Consider the following 23,256-nt stretch of genomic DNA (forward strand, 5'->3'; position numbering starts at 1 on the left):
TCCTGCCTGTTCTCCAGTTTCCAAGCACAAGGCAAAGGAGTTGGACTACACAGCCCTGCCAGCCCTGGGAGCTGGCCCCAGCTCCCCACCCATGGGACTGGTTCTCAAAAATACAGAAAAGAGCAACTGAAACCTCAAACCTGAGAGCTCTGCAAGCCTACAGGGAAGGAGCAGGAGAAGCCTCTGAAAAGCCATTGCCAAGATGCAAGGCAGAATTGCCCTATCTGGAGAGATGTAGGCAGTGGGGACGGCTCACTGGAGCTTCTCACTCCAGGCCTCTCAAGTGGTTCAGGTCCACTGGTGTCTGTTTGGACTCTTGCACCCTGCTCACCTCCCTGCCAGGAGGAGAGTGGTTAAACTAACAGGGTGGCTCTCCACAAGCATGTGTGCAGCTGGCATTTTCTGTCTCAAAAGCTCCTCCAGCTAGAATTTCAAAACATAATCAGATAAACCCTATCCAGCAGATTCTGGGTGGGCATAGAGTAGGTGCATCTGATGAAAAAACCCCACCCATGCTCTGCTGGGGCTCTGCAGCATTCAGCCTTGGGTTATCTGGAGCTCCCTCCCCTCTTCTTGTCAGAGTCTGCTGATAAAGAAACAGGCTCCAGGAGGCTGCCTTCTCCTAGGCTGGGGTAAACACCTCAGCCCTTAAAAAGAGCTCAGCCCTTAAAGACACCAGGCTTTTGCATGACTCTGCTTTATACCAAAATCATGTTTTTAAGCAGAAAACAACAGAAACATAAATCCTGCCAGAGCTTTGTCACAATCAGCTTGGGACCTTGTTACACAGGGAAAATGCTTTGGTACCCTATCCCTTTCTAGGTCACCCTTGGAAACCTGCTGGGTGGAGCCAGTGCTGCTGCTCTGTGTCAGCAGCAAGGCAACCCCACTGGAAAACCTGGCATGAGCCCTTGCACCAAACAGGAGAGGGTGTGCAGGGGAGGCTGTCCAACCCTGGTGTGCTGATGTGTGGATGCAACACCGAGCTGAAGCACTTCATAGTCCTGCCCTAGGGAAAGCATGAGTAAGTGTCTGAAGGAGATAGGAGATGGTGATCACTCTGGATTTGCCTTCCGTGGTGTGCAGGGTGCTAGCAGCCCTGCAGTGCGGGAAGCAGGCCAGCTTCCGCTCCACTTGCCAGAGCTTGCAGGCAGGCTCAGCTCTGACCTCAGATTGCTGCCCTGTGTCAGGGCGAAAACCCCACATTGTGTCCTCATAGAGAGGTGAGAACAAAGGGGAAAATCCATTTTCCTACAGCTCTCTAAGTGGAGTAGAGAAAACCAGTCCTGGTGCCCCGGTTTCCCCATTTGTAAGAGAAAGATCACACTCCTCTCATTCCACGGGCAGTGGCAGAGGGTTATGAGAATGGAATGGAATGGAGCAAGTTGGAAGAGACCTTTGAGATCATCAAGTCCAACCCATCACCCAACACCATCTAATCAACTAAACCATGGCACCAAGTGTGTCATCCAGGCTCTTCCTAAACACCTCCAGTGATGGTGACTCCACCACCTCCCTGGGCAGCACATTCCAATGGCAAATCACTCTTTCTATGAAGAACTTCTTCCTAACATCCAGCCTAAACCTCCCCTGGTGCAGCTTGAGACTGTGTTCTCTTGTTCTGTCACAAGTTGCCTGGGAGAAGAGACCAACCCCCCACCTGGCTACAACCTCCCTTCAAGTAGTTGGAGACAGCTAGGTCTCCCCTGAGTCTCCTCTTCTCCAGGCTAAGCAACCCCAGCTCCCTCAGCCTCTCCTCACAGGGCTGTGTTCCAAACCCCTCCCCAGCTTTGTTGCCCTTCTCTCGACACCTTCCAGCAACTCAACATCTTTCCTAAACTGAGAGGCCCAGAACTGGACACAGGACTCAAGGTGTGGCCTAAGCAGTGCTGAGTACAGGGGCAGAATGATCTCCCTGCTCCTGCTGGCCACACTGTTCCTGATGCAGGCCAGGATGCCATTGGCCTTCTTGGCCACCTGGGCACACTGCAGGCTCATGTTCAGCCTACTCTCAACCAGTACCCCCAGGTCCCTTTCTGCCTGGTTGCTCTCCAGCTACTCTGTCCCCAGCCTGCATGGGGTTGTTGTGGCCAACGTGCAGAACGAGGCACTTAGATGTGTCCAATCTCATGCCCTTGGACTCTGCCCATCTGTCCAGCCTGTCGAGGTCCCTCTGCAGAGCTCTCTCACCCTCTAACAGACCAACACCTGCCCCCAGCTTGGCGTCATCTGCAAGTTTATTGACGATGGACTCAAGCCCCTCATCCAGACCATCGACAAAGGTATTGAAGAGCGTGAGGCCCAGCAGTGATCCCTGGGGGACAGCACTAGTGGAATCCACCCCAACCCAAACACAGACCTGAACCAAGAGACTTTCCAGTAACAAGAAGTACTGTATTAGGACACCGACTGGAAGCGCTTCGCCGTCACGGAGCTCGCCTCGCTCTCCCCTCGCGCCCCACAGCCAGCAGTGAGCCCAGGCACTGCCGCATCCTTGTGGAGGGGAGCAGGAGTCCCGCGGGCAGCTCAGACCAGAGGGTGACCCGCGCTGACGACGGCTGGCATCCTGCTCAGGCCAGGCGTGTGTGGGACTCAGATGATTGCGTTTTTCTTCAGGACAAGGGTCTCCACCTCCTTCATGAGCCGGAGGCACAGCTCCTCCTGCCAGGGCAAGGCCACACACTGCACGGCCACTGGCATTCCCACGCTGCCGCGAAAAGCCTGTGGCACAGAGAGGGAGAGGCCAAGGAGGATGTCCAGGGGAAGGGATGGGGATGACTGCATCCCTGGGGAACCTGGCGTCACTCACCTTTGCCAGGGTCCGGTCCCACAAGTCCTGGAAGTACCCACGGTAGCCCTTCAGCTCCTCCTCGTCCTCGTCAGTCACCAGTGTGACAGGGACCACACCGGCGGGGAAGTCCAAGGTGTTGTAGAGCATGGTGTAGCTGACTGCCACTGGGGGAGAGGGGTTGCTCGCAGGGCCAGCCCACTGCAGTGAAAGCCTTCACCCCCCTCTGCCTATGTGAGCTTCCAGCTAACAGGGCACCTGCACTGGGAACTCAAGGGCTGCAGGACGGAAAGCTGCCCCTTGGCTCCCATAGGCACCACAGGGAGTGTCCTGGGTGTATCCCACAGGCTGGGGCTGAAGCTGTCCCAAGAGCCGAGCTCTTCCCACTGCTGGCCACTGGGAGGTGAGGGGAGGAACGCTTCTCCCTGAGTGCTCCAACAGGGTGATGCTGGAGGCAGAGGTCCCCTGCTGGCAGTCCTACCTGAGACCTTGGCAGGGTAGCCAATGCCAAGAGCCGGGCCCAGCATGGGACAAAGCATGACGTCCAGATTCAGCTTTTTCCACTGGGCGATGAACTGGTGGCAAAACTCCTGGGGAGGAAACACACAGACTGGGTGTACTGTCCCACGGATGCTGACTGAGGCTCTCCTTGAGTGGCCCTTCCCCAAGGGTAGCCATCAGGCTACATCAGACCTGATCCTGCTAAATGCCACCAACCCTTTGCCAACAGCCTTCTCAGCATTTGAAGCATTCTCCCCTCTGCTAAAACTGGAGGTGGGGTAAGACTGAATGAAGGGGCACGTGGCAGCCTGGGACATGGGCATGGGTCTTGAGGGAACCAGAATGGTAATAAAGGCAAGTCTGCTGTAGCTGATGGCCTGTGTTTTCAAGTGTAGGACTTAAAAATTCAGGTCTGATCTTGGATCCTGAATGTGCCTGCATGACATCCTAAGTGTGCTGAGAACTTGCACATCCAAGTAAGATCTGTTGAGAAGAGATACATAGTCCTACCTTACATCACCAGTGACTTCACTATCTTCTAACATTAATGGGTACTGAATCTGGCTCTTCCCAAATAGAAATGAAACAAAAAACTATCTAACCTCAGATCTCTCTAACCTCAGCAATACTTTACCTCAATTTCATGATGAAGACTCCAGACTTCATCCACTGTGCTGAAAAAGAAGAGGTAACAATGTTGATCTGCTTGAGGAAACCCTCAAGCAGATCAACACTCCCTCCCAGCTGTGTCCTCTGCAGACTTACTGAGGGTGCACTCAGTTCCCTCATCCAGACCATTGACAGATGTTGAGCACTAGGGAACACCACTTGTGACTGGCTACCAGCTATGACTTGGAGGCACAGCACGAAGCGCACCCTCTCTGCTATGGGATTTGAGTCTTTTCTCACCACTACCTGTCCATCACTGACATAGTAGCAAGGAAGAGCAAGCCTCCTTCCCTGGGCATTTCTCTTCCTTCTGTCTCATGGGGTCCCTACCACATGGCATGACTGATGCATTAACCAGCGCTGAAGCTGATGCTGTGTTTCATTCCTACAAGCTTCATTCAGTTCCTAAGCAAGAGGCTCTGAGCCCCTGCCCTTACTCCCTTCCTCAGTGCTAGAAGAGTTTGTCAAACCCTGCAAGGTTATGGTATTGACATAAACTGTTCTTGGTTTGCTCCCACCCTTGTGTTTCTGCCTCCTATTTTCTCAGAGATGTGCAGCTGGAGCAGTATCCACAAGGCAGCAAACACTGCTGCTCTCCAAAAGAGAGATCCAAACCTTCACACACTTGCCCAGGTTCAGATTTACTCACTTTGCTCTCATACTTCTTAGGAGAGCTGACAAGCGAGGCACCTGAGAAGGAGAAAGGAAAGAAAAGAACTTTAGTTAACCCCAGGCCTGTCCTCTGAGACAGCTCTGTCACACATATGTTGACTCTGCTCATGCAGGACTCATGGATTTAGCCCAAAGCAGGGAGAGGATGAACAGAACCACCACCACTCCAGTTTGGAGGTTTGCCTAAGCCCAGCCAGGAAGCACAGACTTCCCTATGATAAAGCCTTACTGCAATGGGAGACAAGTTATTTACTACCTGTAGCTTAACTCCATCTATGCTAGAAAGAAATGAACCTTACGAAGGGTTTGGTGATCCAAGAGAAGACAGTTTTTAGCCAGCTTGGCGACTTTGACACCCAGAATAACAGCCCAGTTCTCTCCAGCTCCCCTTTGCTGAAAGGGAAAAGGATGTTCAGCTCAGCAGTGTTAGAAAGCAATCACAGCAGATCAGATCTCTCAAGGCCAACTCCTTTGAACAGCACTATCTAAGTGACAAAAAGAGGTTTGCCCCTGCTCATCTGGGCCCCCCTGATTCTCACAGTATTTATGGGATACAAACACCCTGTTTCCTTTCATCTGTGAAGGCTGGTAAAAATCCCAGAGACCCAAGGTCCAGCTGACACCTGATGGTAAGCTCCCCAGTGAATCCCAGTGCATATCAGCCACTATCTACATCCAGTAGAACTGCTAGCTGGACCCCAACGATAGCCAGACCCTAGGGAGGACTTCCATAGAAGAGCACCAATGAAGCCAAACTGTTCCAGGCTATACTTACAATTTCCTGACAAAAGAGGCACCTCCATCTGAAAACATTCCCCTAAGGCAGAAGTTAAAGACTGCGTAGTCCACGTTCATGAGTTCAAATGGCACCAGCTGGAGGGACAACAGATGAATCAGTGGCACAAGCACGAGTAAGCTGTGTGGGAAAAGCCATTGAGGGCTCAATAATGGGCCAAGCTGGGTTGAGGACCTCCTGGGAAGCCCTCAGGAAAGTCTCTAGCATCTGAGACCATCGTGCCCTCCCCATCTCGTCCATCCTTCAGGCTGCATGTGAGGAGGAGGTTCTTCCCCATGAGAGTGGTGAAACCCTGGAATGGGTTGTCCAGGGAGGTGGTCGAGGCCCTGTCCCTGGAGGTGTTTAAGCCCAGGCTGGATGAGGCTCTGACCAGCCTGATCTAGTGTGGGGTGCCCCTGTACATGGCAGGGGGGTTGGAACTAGATGATCCTTGTGGTCCCTTCCAACCCTGAATGATACTATGATACTATGATTTCCCTTTGACCATCAACAGAAAGGTCAAAAGATATAGGATGGGCTTGGACCACTGATGTCCAAGTATCTCCAAAGCCCAAAGATCCCTCCAAAACTGGCAGGAATGTTAGAGAGCATAAGTTTGTGCTCCCCACTCCTGATCCTTGCGCAACTCAAGGGGAAAGAGTGCAACTATGATCGTGTCTCACACACAGGAGATGACTTGCTGAAATGGCAGAAAGAAGGAAAGAGACAGCCTCTGTTCAGCACCCCAGAAACCTGAGACCCCTGGGTCTTGGTCAATATGAGATTTCTTTGCTATAAAAGACCTGCCATATGCAACTTCCCCCCTGCTTTTATTTTTCTCCCTCCTTAGGTCCTCACTTCCAGATACAAAACCAGAAAGTGGCTTGCAACATGCAGTAGATCAGTGGAACTGCTTGCCAAAGGACATGATGCAGAAGAGGTGAAGCTGGCTTGAGCATAGACAAAATAAATGCTTGGCAACAGCTCTTCAAAGCCATTGGAGAGAGGTGGTCCATTAGGCTCAGCAAATGTGCTGAGCTGACTGTAATCAAACACCACCAGGACTGCCTCAGGACCCAGATTATGCAGCATCTAGCACAATGTAGATCTCAACTAGTGCGTGAGCAAATGCACTGACTACAGACAAGTCACACAGCAGCATGCCTACTCCCCACCATGTGTTATTTGGCTCCCTGTTGTCTGCCAGTACCTGAAGAGCACTGCTATCTTGCTGAGAGGAGAAATCAAGTTGCAACAGAAAGAATTTCTCTTTTCCCAAAGCTGCTATCCACTTTCATCAGAGCTGTAGGAAGCTAAGTGGATTTGAGGCTCCCTTTCCTAGCCAAATCTGCCTGATATTCACCCATGTGCCCTATAGACATAGTATCACAGAATCACCGAGGTTGGGAGAGACCTCAAAGATCATCGAGTCCAACCTGTCACCACAGATCTCATGACTAAACCATGGCACCAAGTGCCACGTCCAATCCCCTCTTGAACACCTCCAGGGATGGGGACTCCACCACCTCCCTGGGCAGCACATTCCAATGGCTAATTACTCTTTCTGGGAAGAACTTTCTCCTCACCTCAAGCCTAAACCTCCCCTGGTGCAGCTTGAGACTGTGTCCTCTTGTTCTGGTGCTGGTTGCCTGGGAGAAGAGATCAACCCCCACCTGGCTACAACCACCCTTTAGGTAGTTGTAGACAGCAATAAGGTCTCCCCGACCCTCCTCTTCTCCAGGTTAAACAACCCCAGCCCCTTCAGCCTCTCCTCCCAGGGCTGTGCTCAAGGCCTCTCCCCAGCTTTGTTGCCCTTCTCTGGACATGTTCAAGTGTTTCGATGTCCTTCTCAAACTGAGGGGCCCAGAACTGGACACAGTACTCAAGGTGTGGTAGGTAGGAAGAAAGGAAGGACAGATGCCACAAACAGCTACTGGGTTCACGCAGCATCCTACCGTGTGGCCAGCATCCTCCAACATCTGCTTCACCTCCCGGACGGCACGCCTCATGGCTGGGCTGGGCATGGTGAAGAAATCAGTTTCATAGTAACCTATGCGAAGGGGCTGTGTGCCAGAGTACACCTGCAGGGCAAGGGAGAGTGCCAGCTGGAAGGATGTCTGTCTGTGCTAACAGAAGTCAACAGCACACCCATGCCACAGAGCAGGTCTGGAAAGCGGCACTTCTCTCACTCACGTAGAATGGTCCAGGCTGGAAGGGACCTCCAAAGGTCATCCAGTCTGACCTCCCCGCAGGCAGCAGGGACATCCCCAACTAGATCAGGCTGCCCAGGGCTTCATTGAGCCTCACCTTGGATATCTCCAGGGAAGGGACCTCAACCACCACCCTGGGCAGCCTGCTCCAGCATTCCACCACCCTCACAGTGAAGAACTTTTTACTGATATCCAATCTGAATCTGCTCTTCTCTAATTTGAAGCCATTGCCCCTTGTCCTGTCACTGCAGGCCCTTGTAAACAGTCTCTCCCCATCCTTCCTGCAGGCCCCCTATCAGGTCTCCCCAGAACCTGCCCTTCTCCAGGCTGAACACCTCCAGCTCCCTCAGCCTGTCCCTATAGCAGAGGTGCTCCGACCCACTGATCATTTTCGTGGCCCTCCTCTGGACCTCCCCATCAGGTCCATGTCCACCCATGGGTCAACATGGGAGGGCCCTCATGAGCCACTGGCACTTTCAGCCTCAGCAGAGACCCTCACTCCCTTGGAGGTCCTTTACCTCTTCATTGAAGGGAAGTGGGGGCACCGTGCTGTCCAGGCTGAACATGTCCTCACACAGGAGTGCCCGCATGCACAGCGCCAGGCTGTCCACGTCTTTTGCCATTGGCCCCACTGCTGCAGCCACTGCAAGAGACCAGAAGAGAGCATTCATAGGTTGAGGTCTTTCAAGGGGATGTCCTGCAAAAGCAGGACCTTTTGACATTGCTTTGAATTAGTTTAGTGTTGGCAACAGTTCCTCTTTGTGAATTGGTCTGGAGGTGCCTACAAATGCCTTCCCACCAGCAGGCCTACTGTTATGGACTCAGAGTTATTACCCATCAATATGTCTCCTGATGTCTCCATTTCAAGATTTGCAGAACTGAAGAAAAAGCTTTATTGATCAGGACACAAGGACAGTGTAAGACACCCCCCTGACTGCTAATCCAAACTCCAATGAAGCAGTGGCCAAAAACACAGCAACCCTTGGGGTCAGAAGTGTGCTGAGGTTTGTGTCACACTGCTCCTCTTGGATCACACATATTCCAGTTTCTCAGGAACTTTGGTATGGGAGTGTCTCTCTGAAAGAGTCCCTGCTTCTCTCAGCCCATAGCCAGCTGCAGGTCCTCCTCACTCCTGCCCTACTCACCTCCCTGAAGGACAACCATCAATTCCTACCTGCTTTCTGCCCAACAACACCAGCCATGACTCCCTTTTTACTGCAAAGAAAAGAGAAGCAGAAAATACATCAGATGAATAGTTTTCACTGAAGGGAAAGGCTTTAAGCAGTAGCAAATGGTAATGAAAGTACTGACCCTCATTTGCAAAATCAGAGGTTGGCAGAAGGAGGGGAGGCCCAAGAGAGAGCCAACCTAGACCAGAATGATTTATGCCCTGTCAGTCAGGAACAACTACTCCCCGAGCATGCAGATGGACAGCTCTCCTTTCCTCCATACAGGCCCCAGAAAATGGCTGAGCAGCAGGGAGAAACAAGCCCTTCTCAGTTGCTCTGATATTTAACCTTGTCCACAGAAGCAGGAGCATGCCAGCACAGCAGGTGGAAGGGTGATGCATGGGTCTCATCCAGAGACATCCCTCAGTACTCACAGTACCTGAGTCTGTTCCCGGTGGGTTTGAGCGCGCAGATCCCACAGAAGGCTGCGGGGAAACGCAGGCTTCCTCCTACATCTGTCCCAAAGCCCAAGATGGACCCACCTCCTCCCACAAGTGCCCCTTCTCCACCAGAGGAGCCTCCAGGGGTTCTGGTGTAGAGCAGAGGGTTGCATGTCTGACCAAAGATGAGGTTCCTGCAGTCATAGCTAAAGACAGAGGGGGAGACTGCAAATGAGAGGAATGTAGATTATCTACTGATGTTGACCCCAATCATCCCAGAAAGACCTTTAGAAGGCAGTTAGGTAATTCAATAGATGTTATGTTGGTGCTATTTATTCTGAGGGAGCTTCCAAAGCTCCCATGAAGTCCATCAGCCTTTTCATGGCGGTGCCAGGACCTGGATTCACTGCCAGCTAATTTCAGTGTTCAGTTCACCTGGTAGGTCACAGGGACACTACTAGAGTGGCTTAGCAGTATGCACAATTATATCAAGAGTGGTCTTGCCAGATACAGCAGGAGGTTGGGGGGCAGGATAATATAAAGTCATTAGCTTAATTAGCTAACTAGATTTCCCTTTCATGAGTATCTACTTGCACTCTATAATTAAGAAGACTATTTCTGAGGGGTTAATTAGAAGTGATTTAAAAATACCCAGCACAGGAGAAAAGAGCATTGATTTCTCTCCTCTTCTCCTTGTCTTTTGCTTCTTTCTTTCATTTTAAAGTAGAGTTAATCTTCATCCTTACTGTACATGTGTTTAAGAATAATTTAAAGACACTGAGGAGGACCCACTTAAAAAGAAGTGGGAAATGAGAACTTAACTTGATAGAAGCTCCCTCTTCAAGGTGAGGAAGGGAGGAATTCTGCCATGCTGAATGCCCACCTACCTGATAAGGGACTGGGGAACGTTGGTTTTGACAAATGGAATTGCCCCCTGCCTCTTGAGCACCTGCACCACCACACTGTCCTCTGCTGCAGGTTTGTTGAGGTTATTTATAAATCCTAACGTGGAATCATGACCCTGGGAACACAGAACAATGTGGTTGCCAAAGAGGACTGCAATTCCCCTTAGTTGCATATATAAGCACAGAATCATAGAATTGTTCTGGTTGGGAAAGACTTCTAAGATCATCCAGTCCAGCCATCAACTCAGCACCACCACAGCCATTAAACCACAGCCCAAAGTGCCAGGTCCACACATTCCCTGAACACCTCCACGGATGGTGACTCCACAACCTCGCTGGGCAGCCACTCCAATGCCTGGGACCACTCTTGCAGGAAAGAAATTGCTCCTAATATCCAATCTAATCGTCTCTTGGCACAATTTCAGGACACTTTTCCTCATTCTGTCATCTGATACTAGGGAGAAGAGACCACCTGCATGTGCATGCCCCTCCAACAACCTATCCATCATGCACACGTTGTGCAGTGCATTGGCATTAAGTCTGATCAGCCTTTTCTCTTGCCTCCTATGGGAGATTAGCAGCAAACCCCATCACCTGCCAGGGCATGCCACGCTACATCAGCTCTCACAAAGTCAAGCCAAACACTGAGGTAAAACCTCCCCTGCTACCAAACTTCAAACCACAGGGTTTGTGCAGGTGGTACCTGGTAGTTGATGGAGTCTTTGATGCTGACAGGCACCCCGTACAGCAAACCTGGCTTCTCTGGCTTCAGTTTCCGGAGCTGGGTCTCGCTCTCCTGCAGATACTCCGTGATGCAGTTTGTTTCTGTGGCGATTTGGAGGGCCTTGGGGAAAGCAGTCAAAGACTCCAGGTGAGACACAGCCTGCAGTGTTGTACAACAGTCTTCTCTTTTACAAAGGACACCTGCTTCTTCTTCCTCTTCCACCTCCCCATCTGGGCAGTGGGTATCAGGGCAGCTCTTCCTGTTCCTTTCTAAGACATTTTCATGACAAACTCCAAAATGTTGTCTGGTTACTGGGAGGGGCCACGGCACCAGCTGGTGTGTGAAGAAGAGCAGCACTCAGCCCAGCAGAGTGCTGACTGAGCTTCTAGAGGGGCATTAAATGATAACCCCAAAGTGTCAACCCAGGAAGTGATTTCCTAATTACTACAACAAAAGTAGAGAACGAAAGTGGACACTGAGGTTTTTACCAACACATTTGGAGACAGAGAGAAGACAATAGCAGCACTCAGCAACTTTCATGTAGCTACACTTGGCCTTCAAAAGTATGGGCTCCCCTAGGAAGGTGTGGGCTTGCTGGATGCTGAGCTTGCAGCTCCTTTTTTGCTCTAAACCAAGCTGAGAGCCATGGCAGCCACATGCTCAGCTCTCCCCTCACCCACAGAAAAACGCAGAAGGGCCCAGTGCTAACCAGTGAGCAGTGCCAGCTCAGCAGCGCTCCACCCAGGCTTGAATCAGCATTGGAACCTTATGCTGGGCTTCTCCCAAAAAGAGCCAGGCCCACCATGGGTGAAATGCTGCCCCACCACCTTTGCTTCTCACCTTGCCCACGTAGGCATAGAAGACATGCTCTGGAGGGAGCGAGCCATCCCGGAGTTTCTTGGAGAGTTCCGGCAGACGCAGAGAGAGGATGGAGACCATGTTCACAGAAGGATGCTGCAGGAGAAGTTGAACATGCAATGGCACACTTCTGTCTCAACTGGTGGGCTCCTCCTCTCCCCTTGGTGCCACTATAACCCACTCAAAAATGATCTGCCTCTTAGTGGCCAAGTGCCCTAAGACCACAGTCCTGCTCCTCCTACCTGATACTAATAAACATAGCATGAAAAGTGCAAGGCCAGTAATTCAGGCTTTCTAAAGCTGTGTTTTGGTGGCCAGGCTGATCTCACCAAGCACCTTGCCTGTTAAGAGAAGTGTTTCACACAGCCTTGTTCAAACAGGTCTTGGGCCAGGCCTAAGGGAACTGCTCACTGCAATGTTCTCTGCTGAATCACAGTGGGAACTTACAGCATGGTTGCAGCAAGAGACAAGACTGAGCCTGGTGCCAGCTCATCTGCATCACCAGTATATCCTAGAGGGAAGCGCACAAACCAGGGAGCCCCCCAGCTGAGAGCAGAAAGGTAGCTTTGAGGTCACCAGAGACTTCCTCGGCACTTACTAAATACCATGAAAAGAGGATCAAACCTCCTCCCCCAGGCTGGACTCTGACCCCGCGCATGGCGAGTGCAGCCAGGGGCGCAGAAGCGTGACGGAGTCGCGGCGGGCACGGAGCGGGTCTGGCCATCGCGCCCACGTCCTCAGCTTGCGCGGCTGCACTTTGGCCCCTGCTGATAACACATCGCCGCCTTCTGCCGTCTCCTCGGCAGCCGGGCTGAGCCTTCCCCCATAGCGGAAGAGGCCAGGAAGCTTTCAGCCCAGGATTTTCCTCTCCTCGCTGCCGGTTCCCGTTCGCCAGCGCTTGCGCTGCTGCCCGTTACCGCCGCCGCACCGGCTGCCCCAGGAAGCGTTTCCTCCCTACAGAGGCGACCGCTGCGTTGCTCGGGAGTGTGTGTGTGCTTGCACACAGAAATTTAAAAAGGAAAAAAAAAAAACCAAACCCTAAATCCCACAGCTCCATATAAGGCGCCGGGATGCCGTCTGGCAGCTATGCGAGAGCCGCCCAGCAGCTGCCCCTCGCACAGACACCACACCCAGGGAGGGCTACAAGACTGCTGTCGCCAGGGGTGTGCCGCGAAGATGGGGCCGGGGACTGCTTGACCATCCACAGCCGTCCCCGCACCGCGTGGGTGGGGAGGAGAACCGTGGCTTAATGCACTCACCTGCTCCCGAAAGCTCCGCGCAGCCCTGTCCATCTTCACCAAGCTCCGCTCCTGTCTCTGCTGAGCTACCTTCACCTTCTTCCAGAGCGCTCTTTGCCGCCGCCATCGCAGCAGCAGCAGCAGGAGGCTGGCGGCCGAGCAGCAGAGCACGGCGGGCACGGGCACCCGCATGGTGAGCGAGCCTGGCTGGCCGCTAGCCCTCCTCCACCCGGCAGGTCCAAGGGCACCCGCTCGGCGATGGGCAGGGTGGGGGAAGAGGGAGGCAAAACCTGGGGAGGATTCGCGGGCGGGAGGGGGTTAGGCTCTCTGGCAAAAGACTTAACCGGCTTGCTGCATTACACGGGTAGGGAGGAGGAGATCGGGGAGCAGCAAAAGCTCCTAGATGAAAACTCGCCCCACCCTGTGCTGGGTGGTCTCTCCCTGATAAAGTTTATTCATTCTGACGCCCTTCGAGTAAGTCTTTGAGCTTCCTCTAATTTTACAACCTCTCTTAGGCATATTCCTGTCTAGGAGCATCAAGGAGGGAGTCCCAGAGATACCCGGCTTCTTTGCATTTCCTGAAGCCCAGACGCTGTGTGGCAGAAAGAAACCATAAATGTCCCAGCCAGCGCTCAGCGGAGTTCAGTTCATCGCTGCTGGAGCATGGGTGTGCCTGCACTTTGCAAAGTGCTGTGGTTTCCAACACAAGAATCTGTCATCCCTGCTCAGGCAGGGGAGTGCCTGCTGGCGCCTCGCACTCAGCTTTGAAGGAAACTCCAAAATAATTTGCTTGATACCAGCTCCAAATGAGGTGTGTCCTCAAAACACCTTCGCTGCTTGCAAGAATGCATGAGCAAATATTTCACCGAATCCCAGCACGATAGGGGTTGGAAGGGATCTCCGGGGGTCAAGTCCAACCTCACTGCTGAGGCAGGTTTGTCTACAGCAGGTTGTATAGGAATGTACCCAGGCAGGTTTTGAAGGTCTCCAGAGAAGGATAATCCACAGCCTCTCAGGGCAATCTGTTTCAAGCTATCCAGTTTAGATGCAGCCCGTAGGATTGTGCAAAACCTCTTGGGAAGGGATTGGGATATTTTCTCCCTCCATGTGTGTCCCAGCAGGATGAGCTGTGCCAAAGTCGCCCACAGACAGGTGCTGAGCTAGAAAATGCAATGGAGTTACAAGGTCCAGACCTGATTTTCCTGGTGTTATTTGTCAGGTCAGCTGGCTTTACTTCAATCAGGGCTACTTTAGGAGCATGGGAGCGGCCAGAGCCTGGCTGCCTTCCCCGGAGGGGAATATCACACTGTACACAGCGCCCTGGAGCTCTTTGCTGATGAGTTTTGAAGCCTCAGAAATACTCAGCCTTCACTGAGCTTGTGGTCTGCAGCTTCTTGCTCTGCGTAAGGATGAGCAGCTCCCTGTTACCCGAGTCAATGAAATTACATGCAAGAACAGCCTTTCCCCCCCACTGTTTTGTTTTCTCCTTTTTACCCCCCTTTCCCCTCTCTTCTTTCAGACTTGGGGACTCAGGAGGTTATCCAGCACTGTGAGTTTCAAGGGCACTACAGCCTCCTGTGTGCAGACTACTCAAGGCATACGAAACTGAGAGGAGAGAGGTGGGTGGGGGGTGCCCTTGCAGTGAGTCAGGAGGATGGGATCAGCTCGAAGTTAGTGAGAGCAGATGCTCTGATCCCTATCTCTTCCTCTCTCTCACTCTGGAGGCTTTGCACTGTCGGGTTCACTAATCTCACCCTGTGGCAGCACAATGCCCAAAAAGGGTTGTTTCCCTGTGTGTTGCATAAACCATGTTGCACCTGAAGCCTTTTAAGGAGAGAGCAACAACAACAACAACTAAACCAAAACAACGAGGAAAAAATCCCAACAAACCAAAACCAACCAAACAAAACACACACACATAAAACCCCACAACCAAACTAAAAACAAACAAACCAACCCCAACCCACTGCGGTGAGCTTTTCAGAAGCAGAAGTTAAAAACAAGTTCTGGTGGAAGTCAAAACTATTTCTCCAGCCATCTTCCCGCTGAGCTTAAAATCTGCTTGAAAATCTCTCATGCAGGAGCACTTTTCAGCTTCTGCAGCTCAGCTTGTCAGAGGGAAGAAAGCAAAGTATGAGCTTTATGCCTGGAGCACCAGAGCCACCAGGATTTGCTGCTGGAGGCCCCCCCTCTCCCAGGCAGGTGTATGAACACATGGAGCTGAGGTGTCAGGCAGGGCAATGATGGCAAAGCTTAGACTTCTGTTATGGCCAGCCAGCTCCAGGAGGTTAACCCAGGGCATGGAAAACCCCATAATGCAGCAGGTCTCTGCTGTGACTCAGCTGCCAGCAGAGATAAGACAACAGAGAGGACAAGAGGGGGTGGTGCAGAGCAAGCAGATGCTGGCTGGGCACACTGTCCAGGAGAATGTTCCTGGGACCTGGGAGAGAGTATGGCCTTGCTCCCCAGGGGCTGGGCTGGGGAACCCACTGCTGACTTGTGGAGTGAGCAATGTCTTGATGTCCCTTTGGGAGACTGATGTGTCATTGCCAAATGAGCAAGTGAGGCTTCTCTGCTGTTAGGTCCATGGTGTTACCCATATGCTGCAGCAAAGGGGGCTTGACTGACTGGGTGCTGGAAATTAAGGTGGATTCTGCACCCCCTCTACTACCTGTCAGGGCGGGAGTCTGTGACTAGGAGAGAGTGAAAGGATCATCTGGATCCATGAAGGCTTCATTCCCCATTGCCCACACCCTTCTCTATGTTTATAGAGCTGTGCCTGGGTGGGTACCACCACACCCAGGAGATGCTGTAAGCCTGGGGTTGCCAAAGGAGGGATAGAAAGGGTCTGCTCTTCTTCTAGCTGTGACACGTCATGCATGATGAGCTGAACTGACTCAGGCTGCAGGACCAGCCGGTCTCCATTCAGCTGATGCCAGAGCCGATGCTAAGAGCATGGCTAACACATGGCAATGTTTTCCTTAACACTGTCTCCTGGTGTCTGGAGAGCTGTGGCTTCTGAAGCCAGAGGTTAGGTTTCAGTGACTAATAGCTGCATGCTTGTACAGATATTTCTGGTGTGAAGTAATCTGATTCCGGCACTCACAGTGTCCAGCAGCAGGGGGATCCACAGTTTATCCATGTGCTACAGGGAAGCAACTTCTCCTCCACTGATTTCATTTGCTGCCCTTTATTTCAGAAGAGGCAGTAAGGAATTGATTGCTGTTCACTTGGGAATTTATACACTTCTGTTCTTCCATTTCAGCCTACTGCATTTGGACTGTTTCCCAGAGCTTAACAACCTGCTCCTGCTACCAGCTGCCAGTCACCCCCTTGCTGGGGTCTGGCCCTCTGAAAGAAGAAAACCCAAGCTTCATTTGTAATGGCACACAGTCCATCTTGCTTCATTTCTCCTGGTAGATTCCCAGTTCTGGAATGGGATTCATCAATGTTTGCAAGGAGGTGAAACAGCTCCTCTCAGAGCCTGAGTTTAACCCCTGCACGAGTTGTCCGGCAGCTCAGGCAAGAGGTAGTGTCACATTAGAGCAATTCCTTTGGCCTCTGCAAGGAAATTTCATGTTCCAACCAAGTTGTTCACTCACTGACACACTGATTGGGCACTTCAGTCACCTCTGCCTGTAGATTGTGTTCCAGACCTCTGCCAGTGGGAGGACTGGTATGAGGTCAGCCTGCTTCAAGCTGGAGTGTTTGCGTTACTGTAGGCAGATTGAGCACATTAGTTTATGCCAGCTTTGTGTTGGGGACTCTGTTCTGAAATAGATTAGGCAGTGCCTGTGTGTGGGGTGGAGGAGGAGGAGGAGCTGAACTGGAAGAGCCTGGTAACTTGCACATGCAACTTAACACCTGCACAAATTCTCCCACTCCTTGTGTACCTAGCAGCTGTTGGAGAGATTGTAGCAGTGGGATCCCTTAGGATGGGGGAAACCCTTTGGGAGAACCTCAGTATCTCTGAAAACATCTTAAGCAAACAGTTTCAAGTTTGGAAAACCTCCTTTCTATACAAATGAGAGAGTGGGGATTTATTTCTAGTGGTGGCTGTGTTACAGCAACCTAAGTCCAAAGTCCGAAGAGCTTTGCTTTTCATGTGAGCAATAAAAAATAGGGGGGGGGGGGGGGGGGGGGGGGGGGAAAGAAGAGAAAATGTAAGTGGTTAAAATCACTCATGTAGTTGTTTTACACAGCTGAATGAAGATAATTGTATTGGCAATTGTGAGTGATTACAGTATTATCTGCCATCAAAAAAGTTATTTTTTTGAATGCTAAAGGAATTAATGATACATAAAACGGTGCTTAGATTGAGTGCATTCATCAGCAGAAATGCCGGGTGCTGGCACTGCTACACTGTAATTACTCCAGCAGCTCAGGAAGAGAACAGGAGGTAAGGGGCTGTTGTAGATACTGCCAAAGATTTACACATTTACATGCTGAGCAGCTCTGGTGCTCAGGAAGGGGGAGCAGAGCCAGGGCAGCGAAGCTGGTGAGGTGAGGACAAGTTTTGCTCCTTCTTTATGGTGTGCTACAGAGCAAAGAATGGAGGGTCATCTCTGTGCTGAAAACTTTCCAGGGTGAAGCTGGTGTGGAGAAGATGGTTAAATCCTTAGAATAGCAAGGGGCTGTTCTAAAAGCACAGGCTTTATAAGATGCTGCTTCATGTTGTATTGAATTGATAAAATCATTCTGGGGTCACAGGCAGTGATTGCCTAGTCACAGAATCACAGAATCACCAAGGTTGGAAGAGACCTCAAAGATCACCAAGTCCAACCTGTCACCACCGACCTCACGACTAAACTATGGCACCAAGTGCCACGTCCAATCCCCTCTTGAACACCTCCAGGGATGGGGACTCCACCACCTCCCTGGGCAGCACATTCCAATGGCTAATGACTCAGTGAAGAACTTTCTCCTCACCTCGAGCCTAAACTTCCCCTGGTGGTGGTGACAACAGCAGAGGTAGTGTGCCCGAGGGACAGGTAGTGTGCCCGAGGGACATGTGCTGTGCCCTGTGCTTTGAGCAAGCCCACCATGCTGCTGCATTACTGGGACTGGGAGAATTGGGTACATCTCAGTGGGCATGGAGTGAGGAAACCTAAAAGAAGTGCTCCCCAGCTCACACCACACCTTGTGGGCTTTCAGCAAGGAGATGTGATACTGGAAGAGGAGGTTGACAGGCTGGGGCACCGAAGGGAAGGCTGTCACAGGGGCTGTGAGCAGTCTGTGCAGAGCAGCAGGATGCTTGCCATAATGCAAAGGATTTTAAAAGTAGGGCAGAGCATTGTAGCCCTTCCTATGGGCCCTCCAGAGGTTGACCTATGCAGAGTAGCCCCTCTTATGGTCCCTCCAGGGGCTGACCTATGCAGAGCATTGTATCCCCTCCTATGGGCCCTCCAGAGGTTGACCTATGCCTAAAGCCTTCCATGATGTCCATCCTGTTGTGCACAGCTGCCATCTGAGCTTTATTGTGAGCTAAAGTAATGAGAAAGAGGAGCCCAGGCCCTTTCCAGCCCATGGGGAATCCCAGGCCCGTGACGGTGTGCCCCTCTCGCTGCTCCGAGACCTGGCTGCTGGCTGCGCTTGGCCACCAGAGGGCAGGATTGAGCTGCTGGCCTGGCAGAAATGTCCTGCTCGGAGGCTTCAGCGCTCTGAACCCCTCTGCTGTGTACTCCCGAACTTGCGAGGAGATTGAAGGAAGCAGAAAGACCTATCCTGTGTCTTTGGGTGATGGGACAGTCCGAGCTTTCTGTGGGGAGCAGAGTTTTGATTTCAGAGGGCTTTAAGTGCTTTTATCATACAGGTTTGCTGTTGGTCCATCTGGGCTGGGTTAGTTTTGCTCGATCCTGCAGGCTGTCACTGCTGAAGAGTCTTGCAGCTCTGCAGCTGCCAGGGTTTGTTGCAGTGTCCATCACCATGCCTCAAATCTGGCAGCTGCCTGCGCTCTCAAATGAACAAGGGCATCTCCACCCTCTCTAACTGCATATGACAGAGAAGGGAAAACTATATCATTTGTGTTTGAAGACCACAGGCCAAGCTTTAAGGCTTCAAGTTTAATCTTGCCTTCTCCCAAAGCGATGTTATCCCATAGTTTGGGGTCAAGATTTAAGTGGGATTCAGAGTTATACCAGGTTCCTGAGCACTTATGCATCTCTGAGTGTGACTGGGCTGAACCCAGACCTCCTTGGTCGGTGGTATTGTAGTTTTCCTTGCCCAGGAATAAGCACACAAGCCCCTTTTGTGTTTTGTTCTCTTTAATTTTTGCGAGCCCTGCTTTCTGAACAGGCCAGGAGAGGGAGACAGCCAGCCAGTTACTGCACAGCCCAGATTTCCATCTTCCCCTGTTTGCCGTGGATGGGAGAAAAACGCACTTAAACATACACATTGATTTTCCCAGAGGAAAGGTTTGATCTGTGCAGGTCCCTGGGTGATCTGCAATTTACATTTACACAAACAGGATGGGCATTGCATAGGAGGGGAAAGCAGGGACAGAGTAGGATTGTGCCTTGCAGCCCATGCTCACAGCAAACAAGTCAATGGATCATAGGATCAACCAGGTTGGAAAGACCTCAGAGATCATCAAGTCCAACAGAACAAGAGGACACAGTCTCAAGCTGCACCAGGGGAGGTTTAGGCTGGATGTTAGGAAGAAGTTCTTCCCAGAAAGAGAGATTGGCCATTGGAATGTGCTGCCCAGGGAGGTGGTGGAGTCACCATCACTGGAGGTGTTTAAGAAGAGACTGGATGAGGCACTTAGTGCCATGGTTTAGTTGATTAGATGGTGTTGGGTGATGGGTTGGACTCAATGATCTTGAAGGTCTTTTCCAACCTGGTCTATTCTATTCTATTCTATTCTATTCTATTCTATTCTATTCTATTCTATTCTATTCTATTCTATTCTATTCCTATTTCCTATTCTATTCTATTCTATTCTATTCTATTCTATTCTATTCTATTCTATTCTATTCTATTCTATTCTATTCTATTCTATTCTATTCTATTCTATTCCTATTTCCTATTCTCTATTCTATTCTATTCTATTCTATTCCCTAATACCTAACACCTCATGACAACTAAACCATGGCTGCAAGTGCCACATCCAAGCCCCTCTTGAACACCTCCAGGGATGGGGACTCCACCATGGCCCTGGGCAGCCTATTCCAATGGCCAATCACTCTTTCTGGGAAGAACTTCTTCCCAACATCCAGCCTAAACGTCCCCTGGTGCAGCTTGAGACTGTGTCCTCTTGTTCTGGTGCTGGTTGCCTGGAGGAAGAGACCAACCCCCACCTGGCTACAACCTCCTTTCAGGTAGTTGCAGAGAGCAAGGAGGTCTCCCCTGAGCCTCCTCTTCTCCAGTCTAAACACCCCCAGCTCCCTCAGCCTCTCCTCACAGGGCTTGTGCTCCAGACCTCTCGCCAGCCTCACTGCCCTTCTCCATCCCTCCTGCCGCCCGCGTTTTCCTTTCCCCTCTCATCTCTCCCAGGCCAGCACTACCGAAGGCCCCTGGGAAGATCACTCCTGCCTTGAAAGGAAATAAATAAATATCCAAATAAAAATGCTGACGTGGAGAAGTCAATCAGCTTTGTGTGGCCCTTGTAATATCTCATTTTATCCGCGCCACGCTTTATTAAATTCTCATAAACCTGTCAATGAGGACAGATACCATTTCAGTTTACCCCATTAGTTCTACACAATGACATTGGGGGGAGAGGGGAAAAAAAAAAAGGGGGGGCTGGGTGAGGGGGAGGGAGGCACTTGATGCAGAGAAAAGAGGAATGAATTTAAAGAAAGGGGGGGGTGTGGGGTGTGGGTGTGTGAAGAAGAGAGAGAGAAAACCAGAAGCCGAACTCCTCAGCTTCGTGACAATAATGTAATAACATGGGCGCCCAGGGAAAGTAATTGAATTAAGTGGCTTTTGTTAATGGTTTTAAGGTTTAGAAATGTAAATAATGGTTAGGCCCTCTTTAATGGGGCTCTGGTTTTAGGTGACGGCAGCCCTGAGAATCAGCCATGCTTTGCCGTTGGGCGCGACGCGAGATAGTTTTGTTCCTCCTCCGGTTTCATGCCTGCAAAGCATATTTTGCAGTTTCAAAGCCGGGGGTGTTTATCATCTCTCCCTTTCTAACTTCAGACGGAGCTTAATTCGTTGAGTATTTGCATGAACCCTTCTTAGCCAGTCCCTATCACTTATTTGCACCGCCAGGAATGAAGTATTATTTTCTCCCGAGCCGCTTTGGAGAACTTCCTGACTGCAGGGTCACTCTGCTCGGGAGCCTGCCGCCTATTTACATGTTCATTAAAGGCAGGCTGCAGCAGGGGCTCTCTGGCAGGGCCGGACTCAGCTCCCGGAGTAACGGCGCTGGGAGCGGGGGCGTTACACCGGGCTTAGGCCAGTGGGGATGGAGAATCCAGCCGACAGGTAGGATGAGGCAGGCGATTTAGAAATGACTTTCATGGGAACTCGTTCTGCTTAAAATATGATTGGATTTTCATTTAGGAACCTATCAAAGTGCAAGAATAAAGTCTGAGCTGCCTAACCCACATAGGAATAAACAAACAGTCCTCCCTTCTGCTCCGGGATCTGACGGCTCACGGATTGGAAGAGGTCCTCGGTTAAGGCACGGGCTGAGTCTCAGGGAAACCCACTGTGCCAGGCAGAATAGGGGGCTTTGCATTTATTCAGGTTGAAAATCCTCCCCTTTGCAGGATGAAGCCGCTCCCCAAAGTCTGCTGTAGGGCTGCTGCCTTCCCAACATGTCCCTTTAGCTCTGCCCACCGCTGCGTGGGCAGTAGCTGCACAGGGACCTGCAGCTCCATTTCTGCCGTGCAGGGGGCAAAAGCTCCCCGATGGCTTTTGCTCCACAGCAAGTGAGCAGCGTTGCAAACACTGGGTCGCTCTGACCTGTCCTCCCGGGAGCTGCCTTCTGGTTTGCCTCACCTGTAACCTGCAGCAATTGCTGCTGTTGGTGGCTTCACCTCTGCTTCTGTAGAGCCTGCTTCATGGCTGCAAGATCTGCTTCCTTTTCAGCAGCCACTTGGGACCTACACAGCCCCCAAATCCTTCCTCCATTACCCCCATAATTCTTTTCCCATAACCTTCTTAGGCTTGGCTGGAAAGAGAGCAAAAAACCTTCAAGCCCAAGCCAAACGTGACCCAGGTCACACAGGCAAAGGAGAGAGCTGTCAGATTGTAAATGCAAAAATAAAAGGTTCAACTTACACATTTCCCTCGGGGTGGGGGGGTGGGGGGGTGGGTTAAGTAAGTTGTTTGCAAACAGAGAAAGAAATACTTTGGTTCCTCATGGAGAATTTCAGAAGAGGGCTCTAGCTGCTGTCCTTTTCCTATATTGCTGTACTTAAAGTGAAGCTGGGGTAGAGGTCTGTGGTGACAGGTTGGATTTGATGATCACAGAATCACCAAGGTTGGAAGAGACCTCAAAGATCATCGAGTCCAACCTGTCACCACAGACCTCATGACTAAACCACGGCACCAAGTACCACGTCCAATCCCCTGTTGAACACCTCCAGGGATGGTGACTCCACCACCTCCCTGGGCAGCACATTCCAAAGGCTAATGACTCTCTCTGTGAAGAACTTCCTCCTCACCTCCAGCCTAACTTCCCCTGGTGCAGCTTGAGACTGTGTACTCTTGTTCTGGTGCTGGTTGCCTGGGAGAAGAGACCAACCCCTTCCTGGCTACAACCTCCCTTCAGGTAGCTGTAGACAGCAATAAGGTCTCCCCTGAACCTCCTCTTCTCCAGGCTAAACAACCCCAGCTCCCTCAGCCTCTCCTCACAGGGCTGTGCTCAAGGCCTCTCCCCAGCCTTGTTGCCCTTCTCTGGACACGTTCAAGTGTCTCAATGTCCTTCTTAAATTGAGGAGCCCACAACTGGACACAGTACTCAAGGTGTGGTGTCTTCCAACCTTGGTGATTCTGTGATTCTGTGATCAGAGGGATTTGTTTCTTCTCATATGGAAAACTAAAGTAAGAATGAGAATAACATGACAACCTCCAAATCCCTCCCGATTCTGCTTGCAGTAGAAAAGAAAACTCCACCACCTTTTTAATGACCAAATGTTTTAATGAACACATTCTTAACATCTCCTGGCTTAGCAGTTTCCCTCCCTCTGGTCCCTTTTACCCCCCCTGACTGTTACAGAGGGAGAGGCAGCTGGGCTCCTGCCCTGGGCTTTGCTGCAGGTGTTGTGGCTTTGTGCAGGATGCTGGGTCCTAGCTCAGCCCCTTTCCCAGGAGGCTGTAATGCAAAAGGCATTGGTGGATTTCCCTCCACTGCA

At 51.3% G+C, this 23,256-nt stretch overlaps 1 protein-coding gene across 1 annotated transcript; it reads right to left on the minus strand.

The window, feature by feature from the left end:
• Positions 1 to 2,212: 2,212 nt before the first annotated feature.
• Positions 2,213 to 13,210, minus strand: LOC137442644 (fatty-acid amide hydrolase 1-like). The gene is made up of 15 exons (XM_068141643.1): positions 12,971 to 13,210; positions 11,694 to 11,807; positions 10,833 to 10,973; positions 10,112 to 10,245; positions 9,224 to 9,430; positions 8,790 to 8,830; positions 8,134 to 8,258; positions 7,361 to 7,486; positions 5,406 to 5,503; positions 4,930 to 5,023; positions 4,608 to 4,648; positions 3,924 to 3,963; positions 3,270 to 3,378; positions 2,810 to 2,955; positions 2,213 to 2,721 (listed from the first exon to the last, which is right to left on the minus strand). Exons 1-15 carry the CDS (start codon positions 13,139 to 13,141, stop codon positions 2,593 to 2,595), a joined length of 1,716 nt encoding a protein of 571 aa, XP_067997744.1. The 5' UTR covers positions 13,142 to 13,210; the 3' UTR covers positions 2,213 to 2,592.
• Between the last annotated feature and the right edge of the window lie 10,046 nt (positions 13,211 to 23,256).

This window comes from Melanerpes formicivorus, unplaced genomic scaffold (genome assembly GCF_026170545.1).
Source record: "Melanerpes formicivorus ecotype bairdi unplaced genomic scaffold, bMelFor1.0.p_v2 SCAF_7, whole genome shotgun sequence".
In the NCBI taxonomy this organism is placed as follows: domain Eukaryota; kingdom Metazoa; phylum Chordata; class Aves; order Piciformes; family Picidae; genus Melanerpes; species Melanerpes formicivorus.

What these genes read in the sequence shown, in the direction of transcription:
- LOC137442644 (XM_068141643.1), bottom strand. Translation starts at nt 13,141, where the DNA reads ATGCGGGTGCCCGTGCCCGCCGTGCTCTGCTGCTCGGCCGCCAGCCTC. An exon ending in TGTTGTTGGGCAGAAAGCAG is followed by an intron (nt 8,259 to 8,789) that starts GTAGGAATTGAT and finishes GGTCTCTTGCAG; the next exon opens with TGGCTGCAGCAGTGGGGCCA. An exon ending in CACTTCCCTTCAATGAAGAG is followed by an intron (nt 7,487 to 8,133) that starts GTAAAGGACCTC and finishes CTTGCCCTGCAG; the next exon opens with GTGTACTCTGGCACACAGCC.